The 10,945-nt window shown below is 37.2% G+C and overlaps 2 protein-coding genes across 3 annotated transcripts; both read left to right on the forward strand.

The window, feature by feature from the left end:
• On the forward strand, positions 1-4,130 carry LOC117930347 (mitochondrial import receptor subunit TOM20). The gene is made up of 6 exons (XM_034850966.1): positions 1-196; positions 462-540; positions 639-808; positions 918-965; positions 2,592-2,678; positions 3,687-4,130. Exons 1-6 carry the CDS (start codon positions 101-103, stop codon positions 3,810-3,812), a joined length of 606 nt encoding a protein of 201 aa, XP_034706857.1. The 5' UTR covers positions 1-100; the 3' UTR covers positions 3,813-4,130.
• Positions 4,131-4,277: 147 nt separating this feature from the next.
• On the forward strand, positions 4,278-9,553 carry LOC117930346 (uncharacterized protein YciO). Of its 2 annotated transcripts, XM_034850964.1 has the most exons (10): positions 4,278-4,693; positions 5,248-5,443; positions 5,696-5,811; positions 6,753-6,806; positions 6,916-6,940; positions 7,181-7,303; positions 7,525-7,691; positions 7,812-7,881; positions 8,682-8,780; positions 9,283-9,553. In XM_034850964.1, exons 1-10 carry the CDS (start codon positions 4,665-4,667, stop codon positions 9,367-9,369), a joined length of 966 nt encoding a protein of 321 aa, XP_034706855.1. In that variant the 5' UTR covers positions 4,278-4,664; the 3' UTR covers positions 9,370-9,553. The 2 variants fall into 2 exon arrangements, with proteins under 2 accessions (XP_034706855.1, XP_034706856.1); XM_034850965.1 differs by lacking the exon at positions 7,181-7,303.
• Positions 9,554-10,945: the final 1,392 nt, after the last annotated feature.

A 10,945-nucleotide genomic window follows, 5' to 3' on the forward strand; every position in this document is an offset into this window, starting at 1 on the left:
TCAAAGGCCCGCCTCACCTCTTCGAACCCTAGAATCCAAGAGGAAATATACATTACATAGCTATAGATATTTTTCGTACGGAAGCTTAGTATCGGTAGCCATGGATATGCAGAGCGACTTCGATCGGCTCCTCTTCTTCGAGCACGCTCGCAAGACAGCTGAAGCAACATACGCCAAGAACCCTCAGGATGCCGATGTTCGTATCATCTCCTTCTCCTTGAATCTCTTGTTTTTATCCGAGATTGTTTATTCTCATGCCTATCGCTCTGTTTGGTTCATGAGAAGTCCTAGGAAAATAAATGGAAAATCGAAATCTGATAGTGTCATAGGCTGGGATTGGAATGCATGCTTTGAGATTCCGAGTTTATTTTATTTTTCCGCACGATTTCTCGGAAACCAAACATTGGATTTGTTCGATAACGAAAGTTTCAATTTATTGTTTTTCTTTTTTTCTTTGTCAGAACTTGACGAGGTGGGGAGGAGCGCTGCTTGAGTTATCTCAGTTCCAGAGCGTGCCCGATTCAAAGAAGATGATTCAAGGTATGGATCCCTCTTCCTAATAATGAAGTTTTGGGGCAAAAGAGGGGTGAAAATCGTAAGAACCCTAGTTTCGATGGCTCAGTAGTTTGATTATGCAGACGCGATCTCGAAGCTGGAGGAGGCGTTGATGCTGAATCCCAATAAACACGACACCCTTTGGTGCCTGGGAAATGCTCACACTTCTCATGCGTTTCTGACTCCTGATCAGGATGAGGCCAGGGATTATTTTGACAAGGCATCTCAATACTTTCAGCAATCTGTTGATGAGGTAACTTCTCTGCCAAAACCACAATGTAGTAATATGAAATTATGAATGCAGTAGATATCTCTGTTTTATTCTTGCAGAATTCTGATAAAAGTGGTTCTCTTACCTGTAGGATCCAGGGAATGATCTTTATCGCAAGTCTTTAGAAGTGGCAGCTAAGGTATTCATCCTTATGACCCCGTGGAAATATAATTTTGCTTTATGCTGTCTGAGTGATGTAAATTGGCTCCTTTTTCTTGGTCTTTCTCATTAGAAATTAAACCTCTGTAGCATGGTTTCTGTTAGTGCAATCCAACTTGGTTCTGCTTGGAGTTTCTTACCTTATTTAGGTGAAGCCTTGGTTCTTTTCTCACGACCAGCTGTTACATGATCTGTGGTTTTAATTTTGGTAGTCTTTTCACAGTTAGGTCCCCCCTGCGGTGTCCCCTTTTTCTGCTAATTGATTTGCTTTTAGGTTGGCAATATGGAAGATTAAGACAATGACGTGATTATTGGATATTGTTGTGCTTACATCCAAGTTGCCACCTGTGCATTGTGTTCATGAGATTCTCCTTTATTGTCAAACCAGGTTTTCACAAAGATCAGATTACATGGTTATGTATTAGGAGCTTTACCACACAAAGAGTTTGTGATGTGGTAGCTGCATAAATCATATCCTGTAGCATGGAAAATTTGATATGATACCAAATTATGCCGCTATCTAGATATTAAAAACATGTTTACTTTGGGCTATCTGTGTATGAATTGTATTTAGAAGTTAGATTGTCGTTAGTTTCACATGCAAGATTAGATTCTCATTTGATCAAAGAGTGGAATGGTTTGCTTTGGTCAGGAGCTGGATAGATATTAATTAGCCAAGTAAGAGAATAAGACTACCAACTGCTTGTTTGTACAAGTTTATATATGTTTTATGGTTGTCACCTCCTTTGTAAACTCAAAGGAGCAATATAATAGCTAGAATCTTATGCTTAGCTTTCTATTATCTTAAAGGAAAATGATATAAAACATTCATGCTTATGGGAGCTCAAGCTGTTGGCTGCTGAATTTTTTTACAACCTTTAGTTATTTCATGATATCAAGTCATACATACTTGTTGCTTATGTTATAATCATCAATCTAACAACCCAAGTGACAATGCTTTTGAGAGAAAAAGTAATCTTAGGAGCCCACTTGAAGCACATGATGGACACCTAACTTTCCATTGTTGGCACCCAACGTTCAAGTGTCAAGCAGTCTAGGGATTCTAACAGGCAAGTGTTGGACTAGTAAAGAATTTGATAAAGCTTAGGTGGGTGTTCCACCTTTCTAAATTAATTTCATGTCTTCTAGTATTTCTGTTGATAAGAGTATTGCTATTGGTGATTTGAGGGAAAAAGTAATCTTAGGAGCCGACTTGAAGCACATGATGGGCACCTAACTTGCTATTGTTGGCACCCAACTTTCAAGTGTCAAGCAGCCTAGGGATCCTAACGCCCAAGTGCTGGGCTTGTAAAGAATTTGATAAAGCTTAGGTGGGTGTTCCACCTTTCTAAATTAATTTCATGTCTTCTAAAACTGTGGAAATGATAAAGAGTATTTCTGTTGGTGATAATGCATGAGCTGTAACTGATGAGTCATTGTTGTGATGATAGAACTGTATAGGCATTTTCAAAGAATTATTTGCTGAGAGAGGTCTTCTTTTACCTCATCATTTTATCAAAAATTTGTTCTTGGACTACTCTTCTCTATACTCAATTGATATGATGTTTGAATCTTTTTCTAAAATTAATATGTACTGTGTCCTTAGGCTCCTGAACTACACATGGAGATCCATAAACAAGGTTTTAGTCAACAGGCGATGGGTGCAGGGTCCTCTACTTCTACTGGTACAAAGGTGATCTTCTAAGACTCCCTTTTCCTGTTAGGTTGTGGTTATCATTGGAATGATGCTGTTATATAAATATATTGCTATCTTATTTCTTTCTGCACTACTCAATTAAGTATCATACTCTTTAGAATAGATGGAGGAGTTTGGACTACTGCTGATTGGGAAGTAAAGAGAATGAATAAGGGTTTACATTACACTCTTGGCCCAATGATTTGGTTGACTCACAGGCTTGACATGTTTGTTCATGGATTATATAGACACTATTAGTAATTCAAGGGTTGCATATGAGCATGGTTCAATTACAGCCTTTTCTTTTGCATTTGCAGCCTTCCTGCTCACATACATATACTCGAATCATGGTTCTATCGATAGATTAATAATCATTTACCTCTTGTAAGTCATGCTGCATACCTACATTTGCATCTACCAATGCAAAAACACGGATATAGATATGGGGAAGGACACAGCAACATCATTAGAATCAGGAATGGAAGGGGCAAATGTTCCAGTTGATGAAGATCCTTGTTGGGTTGCCCTTCCAAAGGCACTTTATATAAACTCAATACAAACAGTTGGATTTGTGCACTAGGATTTGGTGAAGTTTAGACCAATGACCAACCTTACATGAGCTTCCACAAACAAAGGGATATCTCTGTTAATTGTATCCCTCAGGAACCTTGGATGCAATATTTCATTGGGGAAACATCTTTCATCAATTTCTGCAATGAAATGTGTGTTCTGTTAGCAACTGGTATTCAGCTAGCAATGAAGTTGGGTAAGGAATGGATAATACTGGTTTTGGGTCCTAGACTAGTGAATATTTTTATGAGAGAGGTTTTTAATTCACATAGCGTCAAAGATGACTTTGTTTCTTTTGTGAAAATTGTTCTTTACACAAACTCTGTGCTCACGCTTTATGCTTGACAGCACAGTCTCACTCTTGAATTGCTTATATTTATTTTTTATCAGCTGATAAGTATATCTTAAGTTGGATTTTTGATTCATCTCTTTCAGACTTCGAAGAAAAAGAAGAGTAGCGATCTCAAGTATGACATATTTGGATGGATAATCCTTGCTGTTGGCATTGTTGCATGGGTAGGCTTTGCTAAATCCCATGTGCCACCACCTCCTCCAAGATAAGCAGTGTTGGTATGTATATCAGGTACTTTGGAGATGAAACAACCATCAGAGGTTCGAGAAGATTGAGAACTACATGGTTTATTCCATGTACAAGTTAATTTTTTAATGAAGTCGTGTTTTCCAAATGTAAACTGATTAATAAGTAGCTGTCATCCATATGAAATATTAATTTTTAATCTCGGTGAATATTGGCTGAGAAGCTTTAGGTTTTTCAAATTTTATGTTTGCCATGTGTCATTGTTGTGGTACAGCCTTGTTTCTTTTTCATTACCACATTTTAGAGGATGTAGTTAAGGCTGAGATTCACTGCCTGGTAAACCAATGAACTACAAAATTAGAAGTTGTGCTTGTGATATGAGCCCATTGTTTATCTAATTGATAGTTACACTCTTTGACCAGATGGAAGAAAAAGGAAAAATAAAAAAATGAAATCCAGATAATCTATTGTGATTTTGTGCAGTTTCAATTGGAGCGTTGCCTCCATCACTGATTGTACTGCTTGGTGACTTAAATCCATCCATCCTTGCACGGGTGTGTTGCTTCCAACTGCTTCAATTGGTTTGTTTGTTGACTCAGTTGTACCAATGCGTGGCTAGCCTTTTTCATCCTTTCAGGCTATTTGTGCACTTTAAATTTAGTTCTTTTGGTAGCTGGCGGGTGTGTTTGGTGGGAGCTGCGGGACATGTTGCTCTTATGGTTTTTGGGGTGCTTGGTTGGTTTAATGCCCAAGTTGTGTATGCCAATTACACTGCCCTCGCATATGCTCACCGGAAGGAATGAAATGGGGATTATAGATCGAACAAAAATCCTGAATTAGCCGTCAGGGGATGCAGGTCGAAAAAGAAGGATCGAATGCCAAACCCTCGATCATCTTCCTTTCAGTGAGCATCTGCTACTTGCGTTCAGGCGTAAGGATGAAAATTTTGCGATCCCATATTTGTTCATATGCTGTTAAACTGCTTCACAAAAGCCACTAGCCCTGGAGTAGAGGGAAGCTATAAACTTCGCTTTAATAATAAGTATACGAATATAGACAAGTGAAATATCTCGGATTGCTTGATAGATATGGTTGCCTTATCTAATACGTAACGGGTTTGGTCTTCTGGAGTTAGCTATGCATATACGTTTCCTTTCTTGAGGTTTCGTATTTTTATTTTTATTTAATAGAAAAATGAAACATTAACTGTTATTTTTATTTATCAATTGGATTATAAGAAGGTGAGTAAAATGGTAAAATTAATCCAAACATAATAAACAAGTTATTCATATATTTTTTTTCAATTTACTGGAGAGACCTAATAAATATAAATGGTAAGTCGTTTTGAAATGACCGTAGTGAAAATGTGCATCAAACCAGGCACCATCTTATAGCCCGAAACGGCGTCGTTTCGTTAACTCCTCATTTTTTAGCTGCCTCCTCTCTCTGGCGTTTCAGTGTGACGGAGCGAAGAATGCTGTTAGAAGTGAAAGCCCAGCCCTGGAGTCATGGCGTTGGCGCCTTCCATCGTTCTCAGGATGTGCATCGTCTCACTCCATTGGATAAAGTGGAATTTCCACGGTTCCGCTTCGTAGCTTTGGCCGCCAAGAGAAGCCCTAAACGCCTCAAATACTCCGCTCCTCGCTTTTCCAAGGTCTCATTCCATTCTTTTTATTCAATCACTCATCCTCCTTCTCCTCATGCTGAAATATTCAACAAGTTTCATTTTCTGTATTTGTTTGATTTCAGTTTATAGTAATTACGCTTAATTTTAGCAGTTTCTTGTTCAATTCATCTCTAGTGTTCAAGTTTGTGGGAATTTGTAATTCTTAATCCCTCGGACGATCATTATGAAATTGCATGTAGAATTCAGAATAGATGAAATAGCTTGTGGAAATGTGATCAGGAGGATGGATTGCTCTATGTGGAAGCGGATCCATCAGGCACGGACAGTTGGAAATTGGAACCAGTTGCGGACCTTCTGAAAGAGGGAGCTGTGGGAGTCATTCCTACGGACACTGTGTATGTTTTTCCCCTTTCAATTATTTTTCAATTTTTAAGTGTCAGTCTAAAAGGAGAGCTTTACCTTTGGAATGGTTGGGAGACTATAATCTTTCATATATCATTCTTTTTGTCACAATTCTGTGCTGGTCCTTGATGTAGACCATGTTATGCGCATCACCTGCTATGGTACTTGTCAATTGGATGTGATCATGAGTTTGCATGCCAGTTATGAACATCTTGGGAGGATACATTTGAGGAGATTTTTCCCTTTTTGTTTTCTTTTTCCCTGTAAGCAATCTTAGATATTCCTCTTCTAGGAAATGATTTATAAGACTAATCTTATTTTTGATTGATTAGAAATTGGAGGGAAAGGAAATAATGCAAAAAAGATTGAACCATATGTTCCCTTTTTTCTCTCCGTTCCAAAAATGAAGAACACAACAAAGCTTAAATCATGTTTTTTTGATAGATATTGGACACAGGACAAAAGGTATCAAATGGGTCACAATCCATCTGCACAGCAAGTATACTTGAATCATGTCTATAGCAATATTACAACTAATAATTGAAAAAAGCTCAGCTAAGTTGAGGTTTGGTTCTGTATGGCAGCTTATTATTCTCTTGCTTCCAAGAGGCAAAGGGAGCTTGAATTGTGATTTTTAAGTCTACAAGAAGTGAATGGGTTGGGTTTCACCCTTGTTCAATGAGAGGGGGTCGTATATGATAGAAAATATATGACTTAATGGTTTTATTTCATTCTCTTCCTATGTTTTCTCAACAACAGAACAGAATGCGCAAAAGGGATTTTCATTCGTCACTCCTCACAACTTATTTTTGTTGTGAATTGAACATGAGTCGTTCTCATGATGATTATTTACGCATTTAACTTAATATGTTTTATTACGATCCATGTGATACATTTTCTGTTCTAGTGAATCCAAATGCTTCCTTTGTAACAGGTATGCAATAGTTTGTCACCTGAGAAGCCACTCAGCCATTGAACGCCTTCGAAGGTAGATGGTCTTGCTTTCTTGTATCAGCCTCTACTATCTGAACTCATGTATGCCATTTTTCTCTCCTTTGGTGATAACTGACAGCAGTCTCATGTCTTTGCATTTGCAGAATAAAAGATATAGAAGCTTCAAAGGCAAGGAAATTTATTTTTCCCTATGCACCACCAGCATATGCTTAAGGATATTGTCCTCTATGGAATTAAGTCAGCATTGGATTGTTCATTCTTAGATACTTATTGCCTTTTGGCTAGATGGTGCACCCTCACAACATGCACAAAGTCATTATTCATTTATCAAGTATTCTGAATTTAAAATGTTTTAGGCTACAACTCTTTCCATTTATGTTTTCTGATGTTTCAGTATCACTTATGCAGCCCCTTAGTATTTTATGCCGCTCCTTAAGGGACATAGATACATATACAACGGGGTTCCCTTGTGGTATTGGCCAAGGTCAAACAAACATTTTTCGAGCTGTCAAGCATTGCTTACCCGGACCTGTAAGAATAATAATTGATCTTATCTTATGCCATAGGAGGAAATCTAAAATACCCATTAATCTCATCCTAAAACAGCCTAAGAGCTGCATAATTTCACCATGGTATTTGTATCATACTATGTTGCCAGTGGAAATTTATGTACTGGATGTGTTTGGGTATGGTAGGTTCCTCAGACTACATTGAAGAATTTGGAAACATGACAGAACTATTCTTTGTAACAGTATACTTTCATCTTAACCGCAAGCAAAGAATTACCCAAACAGTGTACAAGGTATGGGACTACAACTGCAAAATATGCATCAAGGAAAAATGTAGGTGTCCGCATGCCTGACGATGCCATCTGCAAAGCAATTTTACAGATGATGGATGCACCCTTAATAGCCACAAGGTTCTCTCTCTCTCTCTCTCTCTCTCACACACACACACACACACACACACATAATTTATTTATTTTCAAGAACCTCAATCATATTTTTATGATTGATCATTTTCCTATTGCCTGTCTTAGTGTCAAGTCGCCAAAGGAAAATGAATGGATGTTGGATCCGGTTACAATAGCTGATGTATATGGACCAGAGGTATGAGTCATTTTTTATGATGACTGCTTTAGATTATTTTAACAACATTATCGATTATGAATTTCACCTCCAGTTTCTAGCTAACAGAAAATAGTTCAATTTGGGTGTTCTGACATATTGTACGCTGTATCGGTCATTTGGAATAAACTTCTTTTATTTATTTACTTATTCTATCATCCTCTACTGTATGTTATGCTTAACGTATTTTTAGGATTTGAAGAAATAACATTAATGAGATTTATTTATTTCATGATCTTCTACCATATGTTATGCTTAACAATTTTTTAGGATTTGAAGAAATTTCAATAGTTCCATTTTTTTTAATTCCATCTTTGTTAATGAATAGTGACATTTATTTATTTCATAATCTTCTACCGTATGTTATGCTTAACAATTTTTTAAGATTTGAAGAAATTACAGTAGTTACTTTTCTTTTTTTTCTTTTTTTTAATTCCATCTTTGTTAACAACCTCAGTTTTTCTTCTTGACAATTTGATGGCTTCATTGAAAATATGGGGTTGGTAGCTTCACAAGACAAAGCAAATTTGAATTAGCCTGTTTCATGTGATATTCAAACTACACTCCCTTCCCCTTTTGTTGTCTGCTTCACAAAGAAAGACACCTATATGCACTTAAGAGGTCTGAATTCTTATTGAGGTGGAATACGACTATTCTTGGGTTGTTTAGCTTCAAAAGCTTTTAGTGAATACATGCCTTCCAATCAGAGTTTTCCTATCCTATTTTTTGAATCATCCTCTTTTCATATTCTAGCTCTCTGATTGCTCTGTTTGATTTATCAGGGTCTTGATTTTGTTGTTGATGGGGGTGTCAGAGTGGCTGACCCATCCACTGTAGTAGATATGACTGGGAGAACTCCGAAAATCATACGGCAAGGGAAGGTAGATTTTGTTGCATGTACATTGTCCATAAAAGCAATACATGTAATCATGTTAATAAATATTATGATGCACAAAGCCATGACATGACAAGAGGAATTAAAATGACTTTCTTTTCTAACACATACAGAAAAATAGTAAATTAGGATGTCATGACTCATCATGCATGATAAAAAAAATATGAGAGATGAGTAAAGGAAAATGAATACTTTGTGACCATCAAGATGGATAAAATAATTGATGCAATGAAAAGACAAAAAAGAAAGTGTAAAAATGAATAACCAAAAGAAAATGAGGTAAATTGGTTTCCTCCAATTTAGGATGCACCTCTGGCACTGCACCTTTTAGTCTGGTTCATTTTCTAAACATTTACATGTTATGGAGAAAATATTTTACTAGCATCTGAGGACGGATGGATGGGATGCATCATGTTCTGAGGGGAATGCTCATTCAAGTCCTGTTCTTGTTGAATCTGACTTGTACCTTTTGCTGTTTATCATGGCAGGGACCTAAACAACCCTGGATGGTATCAGAATCAGATACAGATTTTGCTATCAATGGAGAGAATGGGTTAATCCCTTATGCAACCTAAGTACGTCTAGGCCAACCCTGTACAGATAAGTGATTGGTTATTTTTGATTTGTATGATTGGTTTGGACTGCTTTCACTTTTCTTGTTTTTGTTTTGAGCAGTACTGAAATAGAAAGAGATAGGTGTATGTTATGTAAATGCTTACTTGAGAAATGGTGCAATGGAAATATTTTTTTTTTTTTGCATGTACTGTTTTGGTTTGTGATGGGATGCAACTTATAGGCGAAGCTCCATAGTAAGAATTCTAATGGCAGTTCTTCTCAAGTTTACAAATTGTGTGGATATATGCTCCATAACATATTTATGGAGCACATACTGAATTCTCATTAGAATTCTAATGAGAATTCCAATGGTGGATGTGTCTCTTTTCTGATTTAATGATTGAATCCCATACTGAATAAAATTGGCCATGAAAAACCATTCTCTCACAATCACAAAATGGCATGAGAATGAACCTATTTTGATGTATCACTAAATTTTAGAGACATGTTTGATAAATAAGATTACAAGTTTGTGTTATATGTGAATCCCTCTTTTTTAACCTAGAAATACTTAAAATCCTTCATCAGTGATGAGAAAATTGAGCTCGACAGGGGTTTAATGATGTAAATTGGATGTCTAATAGAAACGATACTAATCCAACTTTGGTTACGTATACACAATGGTTATTAGATTCTGTATGGAATCAAAATTTATAGCCTTAGGTAAAGCAGGGAAGAAGCAGAATATTGTAATTTCCAAAAGGGCAGGGCATGCCATGCTGATTCAAAATCTCCACCTAAAATAAACATAAAGTAACACCGTAATAGTCAATATGCTATTAGAAAGACACAAAAACATACATACAATTGTAAATCTCTGCTCATACATGGAAGACGCCATAGGTTTGAAGGGAAAACAACTTTGACATAATGCCGCCGGCAATGAATTTTGCTTCAGCGACTAATAGAAGCACTAGAGGGATAATAATATCTTCTATCTTTTTGTTTTCTTTTCCCACCCACCTTCCAACATCTGCATTAAAACCGGAGATCTGGGTTTGCAAGGTGAATTAATAACACACCCATCCATCTTTTTTTAAGCATGGTTTCAAAGTATCAACTTTTGAGGTAAGCAGCCGAGTGCAGGCGGTCTAACGTTCCTTATTGTATTCGAGCATTGACCAACCCGATTGCACATGAACGATGAACCACATTCATTGCTCCTTGAATTCAACCAGCCTCTCCTCCTCATTCTCTGCTCTATGCGTTTGGTGAGCAGTTAATTCAATGACAACTTTTTTTAGGTTAGGGGGTGCGGGTTCCGTTACAAATAGCATCTGTGGACCACACAGTTGCAGGGTCGTGGCGGAGGTGCAACGGCACCAGGGCTGATGTCTTGTGAAACTCAACTATCTACCCTTTTACTCTTCTTCCTCCTTCACTGCCCTCTCTGACTGCCATAAATTTTTTATTAAATCAACCATCATTTCCTTTCTCTCTGCTGTACACGTACACATGGACCTAGTACATCCAATTTCAAGAACTCCAACCAATTGTTTTTCAATTTTCATTTTGCTTCTTCCTCCGCTCTGGTGC

This window comes from Vitis riparia, chromosome 14 (assembly GCF_004353265.1).
Source record: "Vitis riparia cultivar Riparia Gloire de Montpellier isolate 1030 chromosome 14, EGFV_Vit.rip_1.0, whole genome shotgun sequence".
Lineage (NCBI taxonomy): Eukaryota > Viridiplantae > Streptophyta > Magnoliopsida > Vitales > Vitaceae > Vitis > Vitis riparia.

Bases quoted from the DNA above. Each gene is read 5' to 3' on its own strand.
- LOC117930347 (XM_034850966.1), top strand. From the start codon at position 101: ATGGATATGCAGAGCGACTTCGATCGGCTCCTCTTCTTCGAGCACGCT. The intron at 197-461 runs GTTCGTATCATC...TTTCTTTGTCAG, and splicing joins AGAACCCTCAGGATGCCGAT to AACTTGACGAGGTGGGGAGG. The intron at 2,679-3,686 runs GTGATCTTCTAA...CATCTCTTTCAG, and splicing joins CTACTTCTACTGGTACAAAG to ACTTCGAAGAAAAAGAAGAG.
- LOC117930346 (XM_034850964.1), top strand. From the start codon at position 4,665: ATGCCAAACCCTCGATCATCTTCCTTTCA. The intron at 5,812-6,752 runs GTATGTTTTTCC...CCTTTGTAACAG, and splicing joins GTCATTCCTACGGACACTGT to GTATGCAATAGTTTGTCACC. The intron at 6,807-6,915 runs GTAGATGGTCTT...TTGCATTTGCAG, and splicing joins GCCATTGAACGCCTTCGAAG to AATAAAAGATATAGAAGCTT.